Source organism: Neofelis nebulosa, chromosome 10, assembly GCF_028018385.1.
Source record: "Neofelis nebulosa isolate mNeoNeb1 chromosome 10, mNeoNeb1.pri, whole genome shotgun sequence".
NCBI lineage: Eukaryota > Metazoa > Chordata > Mammalia > Carnivora > Felidae > Neofelis > Neofelis nebulosa.
Window position 1 is genome coordinate 65,924,504 of NC_080791.1, and position 26,700 is coordinate 65,951,203.

Below are 26,700 nucleotides of genomic sequence, written 5' to 3' on the forward strand. Positions count from 1 at the left end.
AAGGACAAAGCAGGAACATAAATTTTAAAATCATGAGTAATATCCTTTGGAATGGTTGATTTCAAATGAGCTTTCATTAGGGTTAAAGTGGTTTCATATACTAAAAACCCACCCCATCATTTAAACAAATCACAGCTTGGTTCATAAAAGAGTTATAAGTAACAAAAAGCTTTCCAGAAAATGAGGAAGGTTGAGTAAAAATGAACAAAAGCTGATATGTACCAACTATGTAGAAGTTCAGTAAAGTACCCTACATTTGCTCACTAATAAAGCTTTGAAAACTGCCTATCACCTTACTCTCAGCTAAGCAAAAAAGAGCATGACCTACAAATAGTCTTTTAACTAGTAATGCAAATAAATAGAGATTAATGACTAAAATTTCATTATCTTGAACATTTTAAAGGTACTACAGGAAAATGTCTCATATGCTTCTTTGGGGAAACTAAGGCACTTGACAAATGAGTGATATAACCAATCAGTGCATAAAAGTAAACTCAGAGATTTGATCATCAATTAAAAAAAAAAAAATGGTTTAGCAGAAGGACAAAAGAACATGAGCTTCTCATATTCACTAAAGATCAGGGCAAACTAATAAGAGTTCAAGGAGAGAGTCTGTCTCATTTTTCATTGTGCCCACACAAAGCATGGTCATTCCTGTATTAAAAACTATTTAGTAAAAGGGTGCCTAAGTGGTTTAGTCGGTTAAGCACCCGACTTTGGCTCAGGTCATGATCTCAGTTTGTGAGTTCAAGCCCCAGGCCAGGCTCTGTGCTAACAGCTCAGAGCCTGGAGACTGCTTCAAATTCTGTCTGCCTCTCTCTCTGCCCCTCCCCCACTTATGTTCTGTATCTCAAAAATAAATATTGAAAAAAAAAATTTTTTAATATTTAGTAAATAAACTTTTTTTAAAAAAACTACTTTGTGAAGATTCTCCACCTCATTCAAACAACAACAAAAACATTTCCCAAATTAAAAAAAATAAAAAGCAATCTTTGAAGAATTAAATTAGGTTTTATATAAATAATATAAATAATTTCAGAAAAAGTATTTAGTCCCACATGAAAGTAAACAAAAACTGAGTAACAAAATTTACACCATTGCAAGCTCTATCTTCAGTCTCTTCTTCACCTGATACCCCAATTCCATGGGACACCATACAACTTACTATTTTATCTTTCTGCTGAGATTCTTCTGCTCAATGACTACTCCAACAATCATTATTTTTTAAATGTTTATTTATTTTTGAGAGAAAGAACGTGAGCAGGAGAGGTGAAGTGAGAGAGGGGGATAGAGGATCCAAAGCAGGCTCCACCCTGTCAGCACATAGCCCAGTGTGGGGCTAGAACCCAGGAACCACGAGACTGCAACCTGAGCCAAAGTCAGACGCTCAACCAACTGAGCCACCCAGGCACCCCAATAATCATTATTAAGACAAATTCTCATGATTCTCCAGATGAGACTTCAATTCTTATATTCTTCTACATGTGAATGTCTGTAAATAATCTACTCAAGAGCAACAATCTTGAGAATCTCAGACATCCTAAGAATTTATTTTAAAATTCAAAATTAAGATGAATCAAAAGAATGTAAAAGCGTGGGAGAAAACCTTCAAGTGGTATTTAAAGCTGGTTTAGTCTTACTACTATGTCTGAACACTGGCTCTCAAACACGTATTCTGAATAAATATTCACTGAAATATCCCACCCCCATTTTCAGTGTGTACACACACACACACACACACACACACACACACACTTCTGAATCTTAGGGGGTGGGGGGCAGAGGTACCAGAGGTCTTTTTAATCATGAGAAAACCAAACAACTTCCTCCTTCCTTTACCCAAAGTCAGTAAAGCAGGTGTTTTATGTGGCTGGCATTTCTGGCATGTCTGCTCAGGGACAGTAACATCTCACAGAAGGCCAACAGACAGTCTAAGTAAAGGAGTCCCAAAAATGCCTCTGTCATGAGACTTCCTGGCACTGGACTACTATGTATGGTTCCTAGCTGCAGTGTCTGGGAACATCTGCCCTATAACCATAACACAGAGCATGCTAGAGTCTGAAGAAAGAGGCCTTCTCTGCTCCATCAAAGCAAGTTTTTCAGTATCACAGAAATCTAGTTCTGGTTTTTCCTAATGTAATCTAGCATCTAAAAGTCAAACCACTTATTTTTGTAAGAGTGGACAACTTTATTTGCTTCAGATTGAAATCTCTGAAGAATTCCTTGTGATGCACTTGAAATTATGGGATTCTTAGAAACAAAACACTTTTTGAGGTCAGACATAATCTCCTCTCAAGACTAAGCTGCTTTCTATTTATGTGGCTTAACTTTACTGACACTAGAAACGTGGAATTGTATGGCCTTTCTGGTCTATGTGAGTTCTGAGTTTCTTTTTCTCTCTATATTTATATTTAAAATTTTTTTTTTCAACTTTTTTTTAATTTATTTTTGGGACAGAGAGAGACAGAGCATGAACGGGGGAGGGGCAGAGAGAGAGGGAGACACAGAATCGGAAACAGGCTCCAGGCTCTGAGCCATCAGCCCAGAGCCTGACACGGGGCTCGAACTCACAGACCGCGAGATCGTGACCTGGCTGAAGTCGGACGCTTAACCGACTGTGCCACCCAGGCGCCCCATCTCTATATTTATATTTTAAAAAGCAACATCCCACCTGAAGGATGGCCTAGCAAACAATACCTCAGGGTTCCAGTAATCTGTGGTACCCACACTAGGATGCTGACCTCCAAGAGCTGTATGCAATAGCAAAAATCCGTTTGTGTACACAGCACAAATGATCAAATCAGCACTTCCTTTGCTATTGCCTGTGTCTGTGCTCATCATTCCAAGAAGGCAAAACCAATAAATAGGATGCAGCTGAAGGTCATGTGCATCCAAACCAATTCAAACAATCAAATCAACTGGAAACACTTCAGCTCTAGACAACTGTGTTCTCTTATGGCTCCCCTAACATTAACTGAGCAATTAATTTTAACAAAAAGAGGTAATAATGCAAAGCATAGTGGGATTACAATGACCACTGCTTCGTGGTGAGGAAGGAGGGAGGAATCTGCTTGTCTTTATGACTTGTCTCTGTGCAGAGAAAGATAATAGCCTTGGGAACACTCTACAGATAAGTCCACTCCTAAACAATCTACAGGGCAAGTCCTGCACATTAGAAACCGAATCATAAACTGCCCTTGCATACTCACACTTCTGTGAAAACTATATGAACAAGGATGTTTCTTGTGTATTCTTTGTTCTTAGGAAATAAACTAATCTCTATGTCCAATATCTCCAAGATCCCTTATTAAAGAAAGTGCAAAACAATGATTAGCATGCTCCCATTTGTGTTGTTTCTAAAAAGCATATATGCATGATTATGTCTGGAAGGAAACAGGAGACAGTGGTAATCTCTCTAAAGGATAACCAGGGGTACACTTCATTATATAACCTTTAGCAATGTGTTAAAATTCCTATCACATAACTGAAAAGCTTTTTTCTAAGTTTTAATATACCATATTTAAAACATACATATGTATATTAAATTTTAGCATCAATTTTTAATATACCATACATGTATAATAATGTATATGTATACTTTAAAGAACATTACAATTAATACATATGTACTCAACACTTAACATAAAAATAGTTAATTGCTTAAAAAAATCTAGGGGGGTGGAAGGCACTAAGAAATTAAGAAGTCACTTCATAGAAATAGAATTCTAGGTGAAAAAGGGAAATTTTCAACGTTCTTTGCCTTGTTTGCCCATACATTATTTATTTGTTTTTTAAAAACTACTTATTTATGGGGCACCTGGGTGGCTCGGTTGGTTAAACATATGATTCTTAATCTTGGCTCAGGTCATGATCTCAGTTTGTGAGATCGAACCCCGTGTCAGGCTCTGCGCTGGTGGCACGGAGCCTGCTTGGGATTCTCTCTCTCTCTCTCTCTCTCTCTCTCTGCCCCTCCACCGCTCTTTCTCACACACACACATGCACTCTCTCTGTCGCTCAAAATAAATAAATAAATAAATAAATAAATAAATAAATAAATAAATAGACATTTTTAAAAAACTATTATTTTCACTAGGGATATACAAGAAACTTGATCTCTTGCTAGCACCGGTGGGAGAGAGGAAAGGAGAGTTCATTGTATTCCCTTTGGAATTGTTTTGATTGTATGCCTTAAGCAGCATGCATTACTTTTGCAATAAAAACTAATGTATGCTTATCAAAAATCAGTTACATTTGTTACAAGACTTATCTGCGCTAGTTCAACTAGCGCACATAATGTATCTGTGTACACAGATAAATTATATAATTTAACCGAATATTATGTAAATAAATGGTGAAATGAGGACAAAAAAAAGAATTTTCTCTGAAAACAAAATTAAATGCTTTAAAAAGACTGAATAATGCAAAGTGGCTAAAAAATACTATAATTGAATTAGGCATATCATGAGGCAATTAAGCACAAAAAACTAGGGAAAACTACAAAAATCTACAGGTAGTCTCCATTCCAGTTCTTTTGTAGAGTTCATTAAGTTCTCACTCCCCTTAAAAAAAAAATGTATCTGGAAAACCTAGTTAATGAATTATAGGTGTGGTTTATGCAAGAAAAACAGTGCAGACATTTGATTAGTGGACCCATAATCCAAGGAAATAGCTAGACCCTTCATCAAAAGACTAGTGACTATACAATCATGTTTTACACTAAAATAGAATGTTTAATGGATATATGTATCATTTTTAGGATTCTCAGACTGGAATGACTTTTCCAATTATCCAATCTACTACCCTACTAACTCAGATAAAAAACTTCTGCTCTATGTACAATTTTGCCCCAACCAGTGAATAATATGCTATTAAAGGGGCACCTGGGTAGCTCAGTCAGTTAAGTGCCCAACTCTTGATTTTGGCTCAGGTCATGATCTCGCAGTTCGTGACATCAAGCTCCACGTCAGGCTTGGCGATGACAGCATGGATTCTGCTTGGGATTCGCTCTCCCCCGTGTCTTCCCCTCCCCAGCTTGTGCTGTCTGTCTCCCTCTCTCTCAAAATAAATAAATAAACATTTAAATATTTTTTAAAAATAAGTTATTTTAAAAAGCTATATATGGACCAAAGAACAAATATCCAGGAGTAGGTAAAATGATCTGTACAAGTTAAAAATTCCTAAAAATGTCACTTCAGTCACCCAGTGGATTATATTTTGAGATTCTTACAATTTTGCCTGCATTCTTTTTCCTTAAGTAATGCTTATTTTCTATTCAGAAGGCAGGACAAGCAGTAGTCAAAACTAACTGAGTGGTGATGACATGTTTTTGGAAGTCCAGAGTGATTTTCATCTACCTAAGGCCTTTGAATCATAAATAAAAACTATTTCAAGAAATCCAACCTGAATTGTTTAAAGTACTCTATTAATACAGAACATAACCTACAGCCAATAGAAGGCCACTGCATTTTATGGTCAGCCATGCTCAACAATGTCCAGGAATTTTTTGGAAAAAGCTTTTTCTTGACCTTACTGTAAACATGACTTTGGATCCTGAATTCCATTTGATTCTATACACAAATCTTCTCAACTGCCTTCAAACCTCTTTAAAATTCTTATTATGGATACAATAACCCATATTCTTGGAAAATAAGAAGAAACTCTGATGGAAAAAGGTCACCTATCATATTTCTGGTTTTAATCCTCCTTTTTCCACCTCTATAACATTCGCACTTCATTACAGGTATCTATGCTACTGAATAAAATAAAAATCTAGGGCGCCTGGGTGGTTCACTCAGTCAGTTAAGCATCCGACTTCAGCTCAGGTCATGATCTCGAGCTTTGTGCATTCAAGCCTCACATCTGGCTCTGTGCTGACAGTTCTGAGCCTGGAGCCTGCTTCAAATTCTCCCTCTTTCTCTCTGCCCCTCCCCTGCTTGTACTCTGTCTCTCTCAAAAATAAGTAAATAAACATTAAATATATATATACACACACACACACACACACACACATATATGTAAAATAAGATAAAATAAAATAAAAATCTATGAGCCCATATAATAATAAACAAAGGAGAATGAATGTTATTCCTTGTAGTAAAATGCCAACCAATAAATATAGATGTAGCTAGAAAAATCACCATTTTGTAACCATCATGGTAATAACTAATTCAGATTAGAATCATTAATGGATGTTAAATCTACTGGGCAAACTTCAAAGTGGAGTAGTATGCTTACATTGCTTCAAATTAACTCCCCACAAAGTACTTATTAATTACAAAGGGAAAAAGGATAACTTTCCAGTTAAGAAACTTGGCAGGGGCGCCCGGGCAGCTCAGTCAGTGAAGCATCCGACTTCAGCTCAGGTCATGATCTCATGGTTCGTGGGTTCTAGCCCTGTGTTGGGCTCTGTGCTGACAGCCCGGAGCCTGCTTTGGATTCTGTCGCCCTCTCTCTCTGCCCCTCCTCTCCACTTGTGCTATGTCTCTGTCTCTCAAAAATAAATAAATGTTAAAAGAAAAAAAAGAAAGAAAGAAACTTGGCAGACATAACCTTAACCAAGTGATCAAATTAACATTACCAAAGATGGGCAAACTGACATCAAGTGCCTCCTGATATAACGCACTGAGAAAATCACAACATCACTTTTGTGTATTACAGCCAAAAGTTATATAACCTGAGTCTAATCATGAAGAAACATCAGACAAACCCAAATTGAGGGACATTCTACAGAATGCCTTGCTACACTCTTCAAAAATGTCCATGTCATGAAAGACATGAAGAAGTAACAAGTAAAAGCAATGCATGTTACTCAACTAGATCCTAGATCAGGAATTTAAAAAAAAAAAAAAAATTATCAAAGCAGACATTATTGGACAATGGTAGAACCTGAATAACAATATTGTAACAATGTTATGTTTCCTAAATGTGATAATCAGACTATGGTTATGTAAGAAAATGTTCCTGTTCTTATGAAATGAAAGCCGAAGCATTTAGGAGTCAAGGGCCATGGTGTCTGCAATGATTCTCAATGGTTCAGTTATGTGCACACATATACAGAGAGAGAATGATAAAACAAATGTGGCCAAATGTTAACAATTGGTGAATTGTGGGAGAGCATACAAGAGTTCTTTGAACACTTCTTGCAACTCTTCCATAGCTGGAAACTACTTCAAAATAAAAAGTCAAAAAACTTAAAACCTACAATGACTATGCACTCAGAGTAACAAAGTCCTTATGAGACTATAAAATCTAGGGGCACCTGGGTGGCTCAGTCGGTTGGGTGTCCGACTTCAGCTCAGGTCATGATCTTACAAGCTCGTGAGTTTGAGCCCCATGTTGGGCTCTGTGCTGACAGCTCAGAGCCTGGATGGAGCCTGCTTCGGATTCTGTGTCTCCCTCTCTCTCTCTCTACCCTCCTCTGCTCATGCTCTGTCTCTCTCTGTCTCAAAAATAAACAAACATTAAAAAAATTTTTAAAAAAAATCTAGGCTGCTGTTAAGTCTCTAATATCTGCTTCTATATCCCTGCTCTCTCACTCCATTCCATCCACCCAATTTTCTCACTGTTCTTGAACATAACAAGCACATTCTTGTCTCAAAACCTTTATATGTCCTGTGCCCTTTGCTTAGAATATTTTTCTTACAGATATGACATGGGTCACTCGGAAAAGGCTTGAACTAATCACTCTGTTAAAATTGGAACTTCCCTTCTCCAAATACCATCCTCTTTCCTGTTTTACTTTTCTCCACAGACCTTATTAACACCTTACACACTATAAACTTTATTTATTTATATAATCACCTCTTCTTCCCCACTAAAATATCAGTTCCATTATAGGAAGGGTTTTTATCTGTTTTGTCCATCACTGTGTCTCTAGACCCTGAAACAATGCCTGGCACACACTAGGCTCTCAATAAATAAGTACTGAATGAATATATTTTATGTTACTCTTCTGGTTCATTTAATAAACATCTGTTTCCTTCTGATCTACTTTACTATTTTGTCCAAATCTGCTGCTCACATTCAGTTCACTTCTCATTTATAAAAAACAATTCAGTTATAACAAACAACAGAAAGAAGCAGCAACACATTCTCCTTTTAGCAAATATATTTTTTTCAAATATATGAAGGATCATTGTTTGTGAATCCTCAGTTTTACTGTCAGGCTGTGGAAGGGGCAGAAATAACTCTGCAGAATGTTGGAAAGTCAGCTTCCCAGAACCATCACCTCCTACCCCTCTTTTCAGCATCAACTAGAAGGGATGTCAGAAAGCAGGAATCCCCTCCTAGACTGAAGTGTCCAGCAAAAGGCCATGGTGATGATAGCCAAGTAAAAACTGTGACCCTCTTGTGTTCTATCGGTTTTCCATCTACCACCTACCTGCAAAAGATCTGAGTTTTGCTCAAATTTTAACAGCCCTGGACCTTTACCATCAGTGCCACTGCATTTGATATGGAAAGAAGGGAGGCCCTATGCAGGGAGAGAACTCTAGTAAGCACTGACTTACGCTGTGAGTAGAGCAGGATTTGAAACTCCAGAAGAGCACAAGTAAAAAGCTGAAACACATTTTCCACCCCAAGCAGTTCAAAGACCTCTCTGACAGGAAAGTCAAATAAGGGAAGCTCATTAGTACTTGGTCTCTGGCAGATTATTGGCCCATAAACTCCAGAAAATTTCAAGGACCGGCCAGGAGGTGGAAGTGGCACCTCATAGAGTACATTGTATATGTAGCTCTCAAGGGGCAGTGGAGGGGGCTGAGGTGAAGTGACTGCCTGGTGAAGTTGTTCCAGCACACTCCGGCATGCTTTCATAAAGGACATGGGTGTTATGAGGCAAATGCACTTAGAGACGTAGAGCGTGTCCCGGCTAATGTCATAGGAGTTGAAGCGCTGAAGCTTAGTCCCAGGAGTGCCTTCACCATCGTCCATGCCACTGTCATCTTGGCCATCAGCAGACGGAGAATGTAGGATATCATACTCAGCATTATGCATGTGGTAGAGGGTCTGCATTGCACTGCAGATCTGTTTGCTAGTCACCTCCTCATAAAATGTGAGGGCAAACCCAAATGTCCGAGAGCCATCCTCCCTTGTGATAATAAAGGCATGGAACTGGGGCTCCCTGGGATCAGCCTGGGTCTTGAATGCCAGCCCTTTGGGCATGCATAGCTGCAAAAGACAACAAGGAAACAAGTGGTGAGAACTCACTGTTGGTCCTCTTCAGAATACCATCGCTATTGATTTACTCACAGAGTACCTATTATGCTAGGTGTTTGAGAGATCAAGATTAATACAGGAAAAGATCTGTCCTCAAGATCGTCAATTCTAAGACGTGCAAGTAAATAAAATTACAATGCAGTTATCAGGGCTATCCAGAAACAAAGTGCTAGGGTAACACAGAATGGACAACTCAACCCAAAAACATCAGAAAAGGCTTGTTGATGAGGTTATGTTAGAATTCATGAGGTAGACAAGGGAGAGAAGGGTATTTCAGGGACAGGGAGAAAATGCCCAAAGATAAGGAGGTAAGAGAAAGCTTGGAGAATTTAGGTGGTTAAGCATGACAGCATTTATTGGGAAAGGATGCTAGAAATATACCTAAAAACTAGACAGATAAAATTTTGCACCTAAAAATAAACATAAAGGGGGCGCCTGGGTGGCGCAGTCGGTTAAGCATCCGACTTCAGCCAGGTCACGATCTCGCGGTCTTTGAGTTCGAGCCCCGCGTCAGACTCTGGGCTGATGGCTCGGAGCCTGGAGCCTGTTTCCGATTCTGTGTCTCCCTCTCTCTGCCCCTCCCCCGTTCATGCTCTGTCTCTCTCTGTCCCAAAAATAAATAAATTAAAAAAAAAAAAAAAAACGTTGAAAAAAAAATAAACATAAAGTTTTAGATTCTTATCAGCTCACAAAATTCTGCCATCAAGAGAACCTTCTCTTTTCACAGAAAAAAGGGAGCATTGCACATAAAGGAGATGACATAATCAGGATAAAGATGCAGTTTTTTTCACTTTAACTCAGATGGGTTATATAAAGAAACTTGGATAGCTAATCAAACTGACCTACATCAATTGGTCCCCATTTTCCAGGCTTACAAAAACCAGGCTATACAAATGATCTACCAGCAGCCTGGGTTAACAAATAAAAGGATATAACATATAACCTTATGGTATATCCATTACCTTTGGACTTGACTTCCCAAAACCTAGATGTTTCTAGAATACAGCATGTCAAAAATAAAATAAGCACTGAACCAGGAGTCAAAAAACTTGAGGTTAATACTCAGTTTCTTCATCTGTGAAATGAAGATAATACAATCTACTCTGCCTACTTCACAGGGTTATTATGTGCATCAAACAAGATCATCCTCTAAAAAAGTACAGAAAGCTATTAAGAATTAATATAGGCAGTACAAAGATGTGATGAAAGGCATAGCACTGGAACCAGACTATGGCATAGTGATCAAATTGTAGCTCAACTGCTTCTTAGTCATGTGACTTTAAACACATCACTCTTTGGATCTTAGTTTCTTCATGTATAAATTGTGTGTTTGTGTGTGTGTGTGTGTGTGTGTGTGTGTGTGTGTATTTAATATCATCTACGTAAGGGGTATTATGAAGATTACGTGAGTTAATTCATGTAAAATGCTTATCACACTGCCTAGCACAAGGTGAATACTCAATAAAAGTTAGATTATTCACAGTAGTATTCTTCTACATGAGATTTAAAATGTTGTCCTATCTAAAATTATGATGAAACAAAATACCCATTTCTGCAGTATCACTCAGACATATATACAACCCAGATTGAGAGAAAACTGCTTTAAATCGGACTCACTGTGCAATCTCAATGCTATAAGCAACCAGGAGCTCAGTACCACAAAGTTCAATGACCCAGTACTATGTATTTGTCTGACAAAACAGAAACACACTGTGACTTTTCAGTGTATTTCATACATCCTGAATATCTGATTTGTTGATCAAAATGTAGAATCATAAATAATAATCATATAACCCCTTCTTCAAAAGTTCCTGGTAGTTAGTGGAATCACTGCTACCACAGCCTGGACTCACAATTCCACTATAAATTACTTTGTAAATTACTTCATACTTGTAGCTAACAAATACTAACCATTCCCACTGCATCTTGGTCAAAGGGATTCCATTCTACATTCTCAGGGTATCGGGCAAGGACCTTGGACTTGAATGTTCGTCTCAGTGGTGTCTGCTCAAAATTTTCTCCTGCAAGAAAAAGAATGAAGCAAATCATCTCTACAAAGTCCCTTGAAATCACAATGTTATGAATGTCTGAGCTTGGTAGTCCAGCAAGGTACAGAAGTAAAGGCAAAGGGGTTAGGTTAGTATGCCAACCATCTAAGAACAGGAAAGGTATTAAAGTCATTAAGTAAGCAAGAAGCTGAAAAGGTTTAGCATGGTTAATACTGGACACAACTAACTATCTTTTCTTTTCTTGAAAATGAATTATTACTACAAACCCAATGGTTAGCCTTCCTGGGAGAGTGGAGAAAGTGCAAGGAATGAGAAAAGGATTATATCCATCCTTTTTTCCCCCCAAAAAAACACAATTTAGTTTGCTTTAAGTCAACTGGTAACATAGAAGCATAAATGATTTTAAATTCAGAATCAAGTATGCATTTCTATGATCTCAGAAAAAAACACAAAGGGACTAAAAGATTCAAGAACATTAAGAAAGCAGATTTCAGGGTAAATCTAATGAGCCATTTTGTCAATTCAGAATCATTTGAGATTCTGAAATTCTCCTTTGTTCCTCCTTTCCCCCTAAAAACAGAGTATACTGAAATAAAGAACATTAAAGTGAAAAAAGGAAGAACCAAAGAACCCACCACCTAGAGGGACACAAATATGAAAAACCTACTGGTCAAAAAAGGCACAAGAAAGTTAGAAGGCCAAAGGGTACAAAAATGCCACTGTAGAGACATATGTAAGAGCCACCAGAAAGCTTTGGGTGTTCTCAATTTTGTTTTGTTTTTACCTTCAGTCGTACTGGAAATGAAAGGGCTGGCACCATCCCTGGCTTTAGAAGCCTGTATGTACTGGCATAATGCTATATGATAAATGAAATAACAGAGTATTACAATAAAGCAATGTTATTCAAACTTTTTTGACCATGACTCCAGTATGAAACAAGCTTCACATCATGGAGCAATAAATACATACATGATGCGTGCATATAAATTTGCCTAAAACAAATTTCGCAAAATAATACTTACCTTACTTTGTGGGATGCCCTCTCATAATTTCTACTCTATATCATTAAAACCAAATATACTAATTGCAGACCTACTAACACAATGCATAGTTTGAAAAAACATTACAATACAGCATAATAAGATGAAACGCTCAACAGATATAAAATTACTATAAAGTCACTGGTACTTTATCCAAAAGTATCCTGTCCCAAATACTGCTTTTCCAAAGGAGTTAAGGAGTAGGGGGCAAATTAAATGCACCTAAATATTTCAAATAAATAAATTTAGTAGGACTCATGGAAAATATGTGGAAAACATGATCAAAAACAATTCAATTGAATTCTATACCTGTTTATTGAGTAATTATGTCATACAAGGGCCCGAGGTACTGTGGGAGATAGCAATGAACCAAATCAAGTACCCATCCTCAGGACCTTATACTCTTAACTGTATAGGAAAAAGAACATACACAAATAACCACTTCACAGAGAGGTTACTATCTGGCAGGCTCCAGATTTTTAGTCTATGTGGTCCAACCATTCAGAGCACGCTTGTACAGGACCTTGTTTACATGTTCTAGTTGATAATATAAATTCTATTCCAACTACAGTTTTTCTAAGTTGGTTTGGAACCCAAAGGACCTGGTGATTAAGGAAGACATATTGTCCACAAACACAGGGCTGGGATAAATGTAAAGTCAGATAGTCCTTCACTCTAAATCATCCCAGAGGCATCTCAAGTTTCTAAAGAATTTATAGCAATTCTGAGGTGCCTGTTCCAGAAATTAATAATGATTCCAGTCAGAAAGTTATCACTTTTATAACTAAAACCTTCACTTCCACTTTCTCTCAGGTTTTGTCCATCATCAGAAGTCCACTTATTCATAACTTTCAACTTCTGACAAGACTCAACCTTCCTTCTATTAATAAAGCCAGTAGCGCAATTTCAATACTTCCCATTTCCTGATCCTTCTTCCAAACTTAGTTTTCTGAAGCTCTTCTCCAGCAAATTTCATCTCTCAAAATACATCTGGTAATCTTCACTAAAGAAGAGTGGCAAAATCAGCAGGCAGCTGGTAACAGTGGTAGTAACAAAGCCCTATAGCTATATACAGCTAATCTCAAGCTTTCAGTAATACCTGCGAAGAGCCCACCATGGCAAGCCTGCACTTACTGTACAAAAAAATTAAACAGCAAGCAGCTGACATAATGATCTTGTCTATAGTCTGAGAGTCTCAGAATGTTTATTTAAACTATATTCAGTTCTAAGAAGATAACTATGTCTTTCTTCTAAGCTTCATTACTTTTAGTTGTCAGTTTGCTCATTTCTTCCTTACTAGGCCAGAAAATCCCCTCACTAAAAACCACAAAATATTTGAACATAAACAGGAATTAGGGCAGTTACCACTGTCCCTAATGAAAGCCTTTAGAGAAAGATATTTTTCTAAGATGGCTGTGCCCCTTAAGACATGATGAACATTCAAAAGATGGAACAGGGGACTATTTTAAACAGCAGAGAAATGAAGCCAGAGGTAAAAATGATGAGCTGACCTGGAGTACAAAGAGGAGGAAGAAGCTAAGAATCACAAGGAGAAATGGTCTTCAGATCCTCTGTCCCCACCACCTCTCTACCTCCTGCCCCTGCTTCAAACAAGCTAAGTAAAAATTTCTTGTTAAAGAGTCAGGTTCTGAGTAAAGGCACCAAAGAGAGTGCCAATCTTAGACATAAGTCTTTCTGCATATTAGACTGGACCAGTATCAGGAGCCTAGTGTTTTCACTGCAGGGGGAAAGGGGATGTATAAAGAGGTATGAGAGCCCTGAGATCAAATTATGTTTATTACAGAACCCTATGAAGAGCATCAGAAAAGTTGCAGGGTAAGAGGATTCACAAACCTAAGATATTTTTATTAAAACAATTCAGTCTTTCATAATATACTGAGGGATGAGTTTTGAGAATAAGCGGCAAGGAGTTAATGCCACAGAAACACCTACATACCCCACCTCCTGAAACCTGTACATATGTCACAGGTCCCTTAAATCCTCAATTATTCAGACCTTTGGAAATTCAAACAATATTAGGAATAAGATATCACAACCACAACCGTCCTATTGTCCTGAAACCTAACTACTTATTTGCCCAACACATACAGAGTCCACAAATGTCAGCAATTCTGGATACCAAGAACTAAGGCCCATTTCTAACAGCAACTTAAAAATTAGTCAACTAGGTATAGATCTATCTTTGTGAATCTGTCCCTGGGGAAGTACAATTCAAATAAATCATAACAGATTTTTTTTTAAAGACTGCACGCCTTACAAGGACTTCTATTAGGTTCTTTGTTTACTTGTTCTGCTTTGACCAAGTCAGAAACAAACTGACATTTGTATTGCTATTAGCCTGTTGGTACTAGGTTGATTTGAATAACCCTAAATGTAGGATGCTTACAAATGAGAAGCTTCAAAGGAGCCCCTAAACTCTGAAATTATTTACGAAATTTTGTATGAAAATATGTGCATTCTTCTCAAGAGAAAACACAATTTTCATCAGATTCTCAAAGGGTTCCATGACCCAAAAAAAATCAGAAACCACAGCTCCAAGTGTTTCTATTTGGGGCAGGAAACATTTGACCACTTACAGATTAACCTAAATGGGTAGGTTTACATACAGTCTAAAATAAAATATATTCACTACTAAATAACTGCTTTCTGGGTTGATGTTGACTCAAAATAGGACATTATTTTCTCCTTTTTTATCATAAGAAGACTATGGATGCAAATTTCTCTCTCTTTAAATATACACATATATGTGAACAAGTTAAAAAAATATTATCTTCAAAACTTCTGTCTGAAGTCATCTGAAAGATCATCAGAAAATGTCCACCAAGTTTCAATCTGTGGGGAAAGCAACAGTTTTGAAATGGTAGAGCAGATATGAAAAGGCATGTCCCAAACAACAACGTGAGAAAGACCCAATACAGTCAAATCTCCATCTGGTTTATGTTAAATTACACAAAACTTCTCCAGAACACAGTGTTAGCTTAAATTCAAGCAAAATAAAAGTAACCATCAGTTCCTAGGAGAGTGTCTACAGGACACATTTGTTATACCTACATCTTGGATTATATATACCAAATAAAAGGAGTATTTCAATTTCTAAACCTAACAGTAATCAGAGTTGACATACACTTAAGAAACTTTCCATAAAATTTGAAATTTGAAAAAAAAAGAGAAAACAGAGCAAGAGCTAAGGGCATTTTTGTATCTCATCCCTTAAAAGAGATGGGAAAGATAATACAAATATCTGTGAAACTACAACTGAAAAAAGATGACTCTGTCAACAGAATAATTAATATCTAGCATGATGGAGGTTCTGCTTCCAGTCATAGAAGAGTAGCTCCTATGAGACCAAATCTCTTGCAGATAACTATGAACACTAGACAGAAAATTAAAAAAACAACTACTTGAAGATACTAGGGAACAAAAGGCAGGCAGATCATGAGGGAAAGAGAGGGTCAAAATTTGGAAGAAGGTAATGACACCAAGTGTCCCTTCTTATAGCTTTTGGCTGGGCAGGTCCCAGTCTGTGTCATGAAAGATGGCTAAAATTCAGATAAAACTTCACAGTCTTACTAGCTTCACAAACCAGAAAACAAACTGTAAAGCAACCAACATAGAGAAGTGAGGGAGGGAAATTCCAAAGAGAACCCGAAGAAGGTGCCTCAAACTCTGTGTATAAATTCTGCTGAAATCTCTGGCTAATCCCTGAACTATGCATGCATGGAACAGACCTCAGGCAACCAAGTTAGGGCTAAAAGAACTGAACTGAGATTTAAACTGCCATTCACTGCAGGGGACAAAACAAACAAAATTCAGTGTTCTTTGGAGGAAGGTAATGGAATCCAGACTGTCTACAACATGTCATACTCAATAACAAGGACACAACCCAACGAAACTATTCAGCATATAAAGAAATAGAAAAAAAAAAAAAAGAGAGAGAAAGAAAGAAAGAAAGAAAGAAAGAAAGAAAGAAAGAAAGAAAGAAAGAAAGAAAGAAAGAAGAAAAATTGACCCATTCTCAAAAGAAGAGTCAGTCAACAGGAACTGATCCTGACTTGATCCAAATACTGGGATTAACAGACAAGGATTTGAAAACAGCTATGATCATAATAAATGAACAAATAGTAGATCTCAACAGCAAAAATAGACTATAATTCAGAAGACGGGCTTAACAATCTGCCGATTGGAGATGCAGAAGAGTTAGTGAACTTAAAAAGAGCAAAAAAAAGTATCCAATCTGAAAAACAAAGAGAAAAAAAGATTAAGGAGAAAAGGAGAGTGGAGGAGAGGACCCCAGAGATCTCTGGGGCAACAAGCCTGATATACATATAATTGAAGCCCCGGAAAAAAAGGAGAGCAAATGAGGTTTTAAAAGAAGTTTTTTTAATTGAAGAAATAATAATCAAAAATTTCCCAAATTGGGTAAAAGACATAGATTTACAGATTCAAAAAGCTCAGTGGATTCCAAGCAGGATACATACCAAGAAAATAAAAACTGTACATCACAAACTTTAAAGAAAGAAAGAAAGAAAGAAAGAAAGAAAGAAAGAAAGAAAGAAAGAAAGAAAGAAAGAAAGAAGAAAAATATTAAGGAGAAAATCTTGAAAGGAGACAGAGAAAAATGATACATTAAGGAAAAGAAATGATTGAAATTACCATGGCTTTCTTACCAGAAACAATAGAGATCAGAAGACCTGGAACACCATCATACAAGTACTGAAACAAACAAATAAAAACCTGTCAACCCAGAATTCTATTAGCAGAAAAAAATCTTTCAAAAATGAAGGAAAAATCAAAACATTTTCAAGTAAAACAAAACTAAGAGAATTCACTGCTACCATGCAGTGTACTGCTACAAGAAAAGCCCATCCCAGTAAGTTATATACTATATGATTCCACATACATAACATTTTGAAATTACATTTTAGAAATGAAGAACACATTGGTGATTGCCAAAGGTCAGAAATGGGGAGTAGGGGGTTTCTATAAAAGGGCAACCCACAAGAATCCTTGTGGTGATGGAATTATTCTGTGTCTTAAGTATAGTAATGTCAATATCCTGGTTGTGAGAGCATCCAATAGCATTGCAAGATGTTACTACTTGGTAGAGGGTAGAGAGTTGTCTCTGTATTATTTCTTACAACTGCATATGAATCTAAAATTACCTCAAATAAAAAGTTTAATGTCTTTAAAAACTACATTCTTTAATTAAAAAAAAAATTTTTAGGGGTGCCTGGGTGGCTTAGTCAGTTAAGCGTCTGACTTCGGCTCAGGTCATGATCTCCTGATTCATGGGTTCGAGCCCCATGTTGGTCTCTGTGCTGACAGCTCTGAGCCTAGAGCCTGCTTCAGATTCTGTCTCCCTCTCTTTCTGCCCCTCCCCTGATCGCACTCTGTCTCTGTCTTTCAACAAGAAATAAATGTTGGGGCGCCTGGGTGGCGCAGTCGGTTAAGCGTCCGACTTCAGCCAGGTCACGACCTCGCGGTCCGTGAGTTCGAGCCCCGCGTCAGGCTCTGGGCTGATGGCTCGGAGCCTGGAGCCTGTTTCCGATTCTGTGTCTCCCTCTCTCTCTGCCCCTCCCCCGTTCATGCTCTGTCTCTCTCTGTCCCAAAAATAAATAAAAAACGTTGAAAAAAAAATTTTTTAAAAAGAAATAAATGTTAAAAATTTTTCAAAAAAAAAAATTTTTTTAGGGACGCTTGAGTGGCTGAGTTGGTTAAACACCCAACTTCAGCTCAGGTCATGATCTCATGGTTTGTGGGTTCAAGCCCACGTCAGGCTCTGTGCTGACAGTTGGGAGTCTTGAGCCTACTTCGGTCTGTCTGTCTCTGTCTCTGCCTCGGTCTCTCTCTCTGCCCTCCCCCGCTTGGGCTCCCTCTCTCTCTCTCTCATAAAATAAAAAAAAATTTTAATGATTTTAACAACCTGTCAAGGTTTTAAAGCAGAGGCTTCAAGCAATACAATTCAAGCATTCAAAGCTATACCTTGGACTGAACTCTTCAAAGACAGCTGAACTCTATCTTTCCCTCCAGGCCCAAAACAGAAGTGTCACATGGGCTGCCTCATCTCACCACATCCACACCAATCCTATAAGGTCTAATTCACATTATCTACAGCAAGAGTAGTAGAATTTTTTTCCTCTGGGAATGGATACAACCAGGTTATTATGCCTTCATTTGCATACTGGCATTCTAGGATGTCCTAAAACTGATCCTTTTGGTGACAATGGTGACCAATTCAGGGCCACTCGTGCTATAAAGTTTACTTCCTGCACTAAAAGATGTCACTATATTTTTCCTGTTAGAAACATTTCTAAAACAGACCGCCCATGAAAATTGTATAACTACCAACCTACACCTGGTTTCTCGTGCATGTTGAAAAACCAGCTTGTGTTTCACCTTTAATTCACTTGCTGCCTCAGCATTCTCCTTGTCTTCCAGATAATTTTCTGAACCCCTGTAAATCAGAAATCGTTTCCTGCCATCTTTGACTAATGGGACACAGTGCAGTAAGAGAAGGGAATGCAAATTTCTACCTAAACAAAAATTAACATTGCTATTCCTTTTAGATGGCCATTTCATTACTATCAGCACTTTTTAAATGGAGATAGCTTAAAAAACACAGTAAGGGGGCGCCTGGGTGGCTCAGTCTGTTAAGCATCTGACTTTTGATTTTGGCTCAGGTCATGATCTCACAATTTGAGAGATTGAGCCCTGTGCTGAGCCCTGCATTGAGCTCTGTGCTGAGCATGGAGCCTGCTTGGGATTATCTCTCTCCCCTTCTCTCTTTGCCCCTCCTCCGCTCACCTGCATGCACTCTTTTTCTCTCTCAAAATAAATAAACATTTAAAAAAAAACACAGTAAGACTAGGTATGTTTTGGTAGCTACAGAAAACCATTTAACACTATACTCATCGCTCTCCCTCACGTCTTCTACATATGAAATTGAGGCAAATTTACAGCTTCTGCAGCAGAAAGAGGGTAACTGCTCCTTGAAGAGACAGGCTGTACCCTGGCCCACATGACCAGGTGACTTGTGCTCAAGAGTCAGACATTTACAAATACCCAAAATGCAGGGAGTGAGCTGTCCCCCACTTTGGACACACCACAAGGCCACTTCTAAGGCAATAACCCAGAAAAGCTGCTCACCAGGCTTTTCAATAAAAGCAACAGAAACCATCTGTTACCCCTTTGTGTTCCCCTTGAGGTACATTTGTTCACTTTCTTTCTCAACATATTTTCTTTGTCAGATAACTTTCGATTTAGGTATACAGCCATTACTTTTTTTGATGCTTTGCCTCCTGCTTGACATCTTCCAGGCACCATACTTAGTCCAACTCCTGCATCTAATATTTCTAAAATGGCTGAACTTCTCAGGTATCCAGTTTTGTTTTGTTTTTTAAGTTTATTTTTTTATTTTGAAAGAAAATGAGAGAGAGAGAGAGAGAGAGAGAGAGAGAGAGAGAGAGAGAGAGAGAGAGAGAGAGAATGAACAGGGGAGGGGCAGAGAGAGAGGGAGACACAGAATCCCAAGCAGGATCCCAAGCAGGCTCCATGCTCAGCACAGAGCCCAAAGCGGGGCTTGAACTGTGAGATTATGACGAGCCAAAATCAAGAGTCAGTTACCCAACCAACTGAGCCACCTAGGAGCCCCTGATGTACCCAGTTTTAACAAGAGTCTGAGGTTTAAAAAAAAAAAAAAAAAAAAAACAAGAGTCAGAGGTTTGAGAACCGAATCAGACAGGACTGCTCCAAACAACAGGTAGGACAAAACTTTGGTAACAAGGTGTCAAGTATAGGCATTGCCTCCCTTTTAGCCCAGCCAAAAACCCTACAGGGCACACATCCATTGGGCTAACATCTGTAACTTAGATAATCTGTTCTGTTTTGTATGGGAAGCAACAAGCTATCAAATTTATGGTCTTTCAGAGCAGTCTAACCAACCACTCTTGTGAGCTGGATATACATATACTGTACTGAATTACATACAGTACATACTATACTGAATTACTAAAATAGAGTAAGAACTCCCAGAGGCTATACATATGCTATAGGCACTTTTCTCTAAAAGCTAGCCCCTCCAGTAAAACAGGCTTAGGCAAACCCAGTGAACTGGGATCTCTAAGTAAGAAATGGCAGAGGACAAATATGAGCAATCTTCATGCTCTCCTTAACACCAAATTTTAAACTAATCAGCCTAAATTAACTGTAAGCAACTAACCCAGAACGCAGGAGACAGAGTTAAGATCCCACCTTGGCTACTCACTAGTTGTGTGACCTAAACAATTTACTGAGTCTTGTGGGTCTCACTTTCCTCACCTAAAAGATAAAGAAGTAGAGGACGAGTTGTTGATCTATAAAGGTTTTTCTAGCTTCATCATTTCATGACTTAATGACTGTTGGGCCTCAAGTCTGACCCAGCATGGAAATTGTCCCCTTTGAATTATGAGAAGGCATGCTTTAGTTCTCCCTCTGCTGCCTCTCTCCCCAAAACCCCATGAGAACAACATAAGGGTAGGGGTCAGGGTGACATAGCCACAGAATGAAAATGAAGGTGAGAGCAGCAAAATTTTAGAAGCTGAAAAGGAGATGGATGAGTGGTTCCTGACAACAGACTAGAGAAAGCTAAGATATAATACAACCTCCAAAAAGCTCAGGAACTTGTAGCATCAGGCACTTACGGAAGTAGGGATAAAAATGGAACTAAAAACAGAAGGACTGGTTGAAAGTCTATTGAAGATGGCATCAGCTCATGAAGATATAAATTGTTTTAGAACTGTAAACTGGAACATTATTCAGCCATTAAAAAGAATGAAGTACTGTTAGATGCTACAATACAAATGAACCTTGAAAACATTATGCTAAGTGAAAGAAGCCAGACACAAAATGCTACATATTGTATTACTCTATTTATATGAAATATTCAGAATAGCCATACATAGAAACAGAAAGTGGCTGCCAGGGGACTAATTGCTAATAGGTGTGCAGTTTGTTTGGGATGACAGAAATGTTCTGGAACTAGATAGTGGTGATGGCTGCAAAACACAGTGAGTAAACTAAAAACCACTGAAGTGTACATTTTAAGATGGTTTATTTATGTTACATGAATTATACCTCAATTTTTTTAAATAAAAGAACTAGACCCCACCCTACTCCCATACTACTCCCACAAGGGATAAATGAAATGAGTGAGGTCTCAGTCAAAACGGGTGATGGTGGTCACAGGTACAGACTTCCAGTCATGAAATAAATAAGTCCTGGGGCTGTAGTGCACAGCATGGTCACTATAGTTAACAATACGATATTGTATATTTGAAAGTTGCTAAGAGAGTAGACCTTACAAGTTCTTATCACAAGAAAAAAAAAATGTAACTATGTGGTGACAGATGTTAACCAAACTTACTGTGATAATCATTTGCCATATATATACATATATCAAAAATCGTTATGTTGTACACCTAAAACTAATACAATATTATATGTCAATTATATATCAATTGAAAAATAAAAACAAATTTTAAAGAATGGGTATCTATACTTGGGATTATAGTCGAGGCATCAAGCATCAACATCTGGGAAACCACGGGCACAGCTGAGAGCAAGGGTATCATTCTAAAAACAGAAAAATAAGAAAAATCTTACATACTGAATGTTGAGACTTCCCAGTGCTCTTCCACTATTTGGCTCTCTCAAAGTTGACGGCTAGAATTACTCCCTTGAGGCAGAGATTTAGAGGAACGTTTTATGTGAATCTGACGAGCCCAAGAAAAGACCAAGAGATACTCATACTACAGGGAAGAAACTATGCAGCCAGATCATTCTATAGTGAACCTCAGTAACCAATGCCCCACTATTATAAACATCAAGCTTCCAATCAGCTTCTTGGTGCATTATTCTTAAGTGTAAATGGATAGCCAGAGAATCATGAGATATATGGGGAAAGGCTCTAAGATTAAAGAAAGACACCTCTTGCCAATCAATCAATGCAACTTTGAGAAAATAGAAAATTATGCAGAAAAAAAAAAGCTTCAAAAATTACTATCTGGGGCACGTGGGTGGCTCAATCTGTTATGCGTCCAACTTCAGCTCAGGTCATGATCTAAAGGCTCATGGGTTCAAGCTCTGCATTGGGCTCTGTGCCGACAGCTCAGAGCCTGGAGCCTGCACAGAATCCATTCTGTGTCTCCCTCTATCTCTGCCCCTCCACTGCTCTAGCGCTCTATCTCTCTCAAAAAACAAAATAAACATTAAAAAAAAAAAAAAAAAAAAGGACTATCTTCAGGCCTAGAAGCAACAACTCCCGAGTGACAAGCACAGCTAGCACCCAGATCTTGGTTTCTAATACTATTCACCAATAAAAAGAAACAGGATTGCTTAAAGAAATGGTTCCTTCTTTAACTGGAGCAGGAAATACATGGGAGGAGCCTGGAGTATTTTGGAGTGCCAAAAAGCAAGGAAGTACTCAAAAAAACCCATGGTGATGAGGACACATCAAAGAGCCAACTAAAAGATTCCCAATGGCCAAGTCTAGGATAATCTGACCAAAACAAACACACTGAATTATAACCCAAAGTATAAAATAAATATCCATGAGTCCATACTAATAGCAATAAATGATTAAATAAGTAAATAGGGGGACAATAGACAAATTTCCTATACAGAAGAACACCAAACAATTTACATAGATACTCTGATCTCAAAGAGGTGTTATTTTCCTCCCTTAAGTATGGGCTGCTCATAGGGAAAAAAAGAGTAACTTTATATTGGAGAAACCTGACAAACACTACCAGATGATCAAGATTAAAATCAACAGTGATGTTGGGGGCACCTGGGTGGCTCAGTCAGTTAAGCATCCAACTTCGGCTCAGGTCATGATCTCACGATTGGTGAGTTTGAGTCCAGCATCAGGCTCTGTGCTGACAGCTAGGAGCCTGGAACCTGCTTCAGATTCTGTGTCTCCCACTCTCTCTGCCCCTCCCCGGCTCATGCGCTCGCTCTCTCTCTCTCTCTCTCAAAAATACATAAACATTAAAAAAAAAATTAAACATTAACAGTGATGTCATGTTGCTAATATGCATGTATTCTTGATGTAATATGATGAGAATGGCACTTTACCTCTGTAGTCTTCATCTCAAAAAACCATAGCCTCAATCTAATCATGAGAAAAACATCACACATATCCTGATCGACATTCTACAAATCTGCTAACCAATATTCTTCAAAATTGCCAAAGTCATCAAAAAGAAGGAAAGTCTAAGAAAGTGTACTACTAAAGGAGTGTAAGGAGGCATAACAACTCATCGCAATGCGGTATCTTGAATGGAATCCTGGAACAGAAAGAAAGAGTATTATGCAAAAAACTAAGAAAATCTGAATAAAGTATGGAGTCAGTCCAAGAAGTCTACTATCCAAATAGGACTACTCCATAAAGAGAAAAGAAAGAAAATAAAAGGGAAGATATTATCAATAATTCAACAAAACTTCTCCAGAAATAAAGGGCATGAATTCCCAAAATGAAAGTGGTCTCCAAAGATCTAACACAGTAAATGAAAACAGACTCACACTTCAGTAAGTAATAACAATAATAATAATAATGTATCAAAAGTGGTTCATTATTTGTGACAAAGGTACCATCTACTGTAAGATGTGACTACTAGGGGAAACTGGGTGTGGGAGTGTATGGGAACTCCCTGTACTATTTTCACAACTTTTCTGTAAAACTGAAACCATTCTAAAATTAAAATGTTACTGAAAAGGTTTTAAAAATTATATCCCATATAAATAAAATGTCCAGAATAAGCAAATCCATAGAGACAGAAGGTAGAGTTGTAGTTGCCTGCAATGGGGGGCTATGGAGTAACTTTATGGTATGTAAACTATATCTCAATAAAATTGTGTAAAATAAAAAGACAACAATAAGTTTATGGAAATTAAAGAGGTGCTCTGCCAAAACTAGAATCAACCAGGGAAGATGTACATACAGGATGCAGGAAGCTGGATCCATCACAAGAGAGTGGCAAAGGATAATTCCAAGATAAAGTAAAGGAACATCCCAAGCTGTTCGCTGTGCAACAGGCCTAGAGAGCCAATATATCAAACAACCCAGGTTGATGGAGCTAGGGCAAGAATCCATAGCTTGTATCAGATTCTCAAAGAGATTTCTGAACCAAAACTTCCATAAACCACTGCTTTAAAGATATCCATAATAAGTCCCACCCAAAGGACAAACTACAAGACTCCTATTTTCTTTCTTTTTTAAAAAAAATGTTTATTTGGGGGGGGGGGGGGAGGGGGAGGCAGAGAGAGAGAGGAAGGACAGAGGATCCAAAGCAGGCAGAGAGCCCGATGCAGGGCTCAAACTCCCAAACCACAAGATCATGACCTGAGCCAAGGTCAGATGCTTAACCGACTGAGCCACCCAGGCACCCCAAGACTCCTATTAAAAAAACAACAAACTGGGGCGCCTGGGTGGCGCAGTCGGTTAAGCGTCCGACTTCAGCCAGGTCACGATCTCGCGGTCCGTGAGTTCGAGCCCCGCGTCAGGCTCTGGGCTGATGGCTCGGAGCCTGGAGCCTGTTTCCGATTCTGTGTCTCCCTCTCTCTCTGCCCCTCCCCCGTTCATGCTCTGTCTCTCTCTGTCCCAAAAATAAAATTAAAAAAATGTTGGAAAAAAAAAAAAAAAAAAAACAACAACAAACAAAGAAAAAAAACAAGAATCTTTCAGATACTGCAAATCTCAAAGAGAAGAAATGTAGAGAGTAATGAAGCAGATCAACACAGTTTTCCTGATTGCATATCATCAGGTAGGAATTTTAAAAAAGAAAGGAAATAGAGGCACAGTTAAAGCCTAGTGAATATGACTCCAGATGAAACGTGATACCTTATTCTACAGGGCTTATAAAATCCTGAAGTGAGAGGTGGTTTTTTTATAATTTATGTCCTACCTACCTCAAAAAATAAGACATATAAGAAAAACTATACAAAAAATTTTAAATCACAACATTTTTAAAGCAAAGAAACATGTTCGTAAGCACCTATGGCATAACTTAAAAATTGCAAATGACAGCTTTCTTGAAATATATATATTTTTAAGAAATTCAACACAGAAAAAATTATAGAAATGAATACACAAAATATTAAAAGTTGTTACATGACTTCTGAAAAGTAAAAATATGTGTGACTGCTATTTTTTCCTTATACTTTTCTGTATTTTCTGAACTTCCTACTATGAACATATATAATCTCTATGACAAAGAGATGACACTAAAAAATATAAATAATTTTTTTTTTTTTTATGAGAGACAGAGTGAGCAGGGGAAGGGCAGAAAGAGAATCCTAAGCAGGATCCATGCCCAGCACAGAGCCTGATCTCACAACTATGAGATCATGACATGACCTGAGCCAAAATTAGAGTCAGACGCATATATATATATATATATATATATATATATATATATATATACATATACATATATATACGTGTATGTATATACACGTATATATATGTATATACATAATATACATATATATATAAACCACTTTCACAAATATTATTTCATTAAGATTCATTACAACCCTAAAAGAGATTTTACAGGGGCGCCTGGGTGGCGCAGTCGGTTAAGCGTCCGACTTCAGCCAGGTCACGATCTCGCGGTCCGTGAGTTCGAGCCCCGCGTCAGGCTCTGGGCTGATGGCTCGGAGCCTGGAGCCTGTTTCCAATTCTGTGTCTCCCTCTCTCTCTGCCCCTCCCCCGTTCATGCTCTGTCTCTGTCTGTCCCAAAAATAAATAAAAAACATTATAAAAAAAAAAAAATTTTTTTAAAAAAGAGATTTTACAGATAAGTAAACTGGCTCAGAGATAATAAATCACCCAACAAGTAGGACACAAAATGGGATTAGAAACCTCTCCGGACACCCTTGTCTAATACTCTTTTCACCTACTACTCTAATATTCTTTTCACCTACTACACCAGAGTGGATATCTCTTAGAACTTTAGAATTTAAAGGAGTTAAGAAGTACAGTTTTGGTGTAAGGAACACTCTAAGAGTATAGATGAAGTAATCTTCATCAAGAAGTCTAAAAACCATAAAATCACAAATTCTCTACTGTAATACAGAGTAGTATACTCAACCCACAGGTCATGAGAGGGTTCCTCCCTAACTAAAATCAACCCAAAATCTCCTGGATCCTTTCACTGCACCAAGCAATATCAATCTCTAAGCTGCCCTACTCTCTGGCAGTTAGGACCCTCTAGCAGATGGCCCCTCAGAGCCTTTCCTTGCTCCTGGAATGGCAGAGATCCAGGAAGAGTGACAAATGAGGCTAAAATGGTAGGAGGTGGAGAGTGGAGAATGGGGGAGGAGACAACCTGCCAGTAAGAGAGCTTACTGAAACAACAACAAAAAAAAAAAAGAGAGAG

General features: G+C 38.0%; 1 protein-coding gene across 7 annotated transcripts in view; it reads right to left on the minus strand.

Annotated features, from left to right (window-relative positions):
- The window catches only part of DENND5A (DENN domain containing 5A), a 122,136-nt gene that overhangs the window by 69,862 nt on the left and 25,574 nt on the right, over window positions 1-26,700 (minus strand). For 5 of the 7 annotated variants that reach the window (XM_058688188.1, XM_058688182.1, XM_058688183.1 and 2 more), the window contains exons 2-4: window positions 12,007-12,078; window positions 11,125-11,234; window positions 8,508-9,165 (exon numbers count right to left, since the gene is read on the minus strand). In XM_058688188.1, the coding sequence (XP_058544171.1) occupies window positions 8,508-9,165; window positions 11,125-11,234; window positions 12,007-12,078 (840 nt within the window). The remainder of the gene's footprint in view (window positions 1-8,507; window positions 9,166-11,124; window positions 11,235-12,006; window positions 12,079-26,700) is intronic. The other 2 variants (XM_058688184.1, XM_058688187.1) reach the window with 1 other exon arrangement.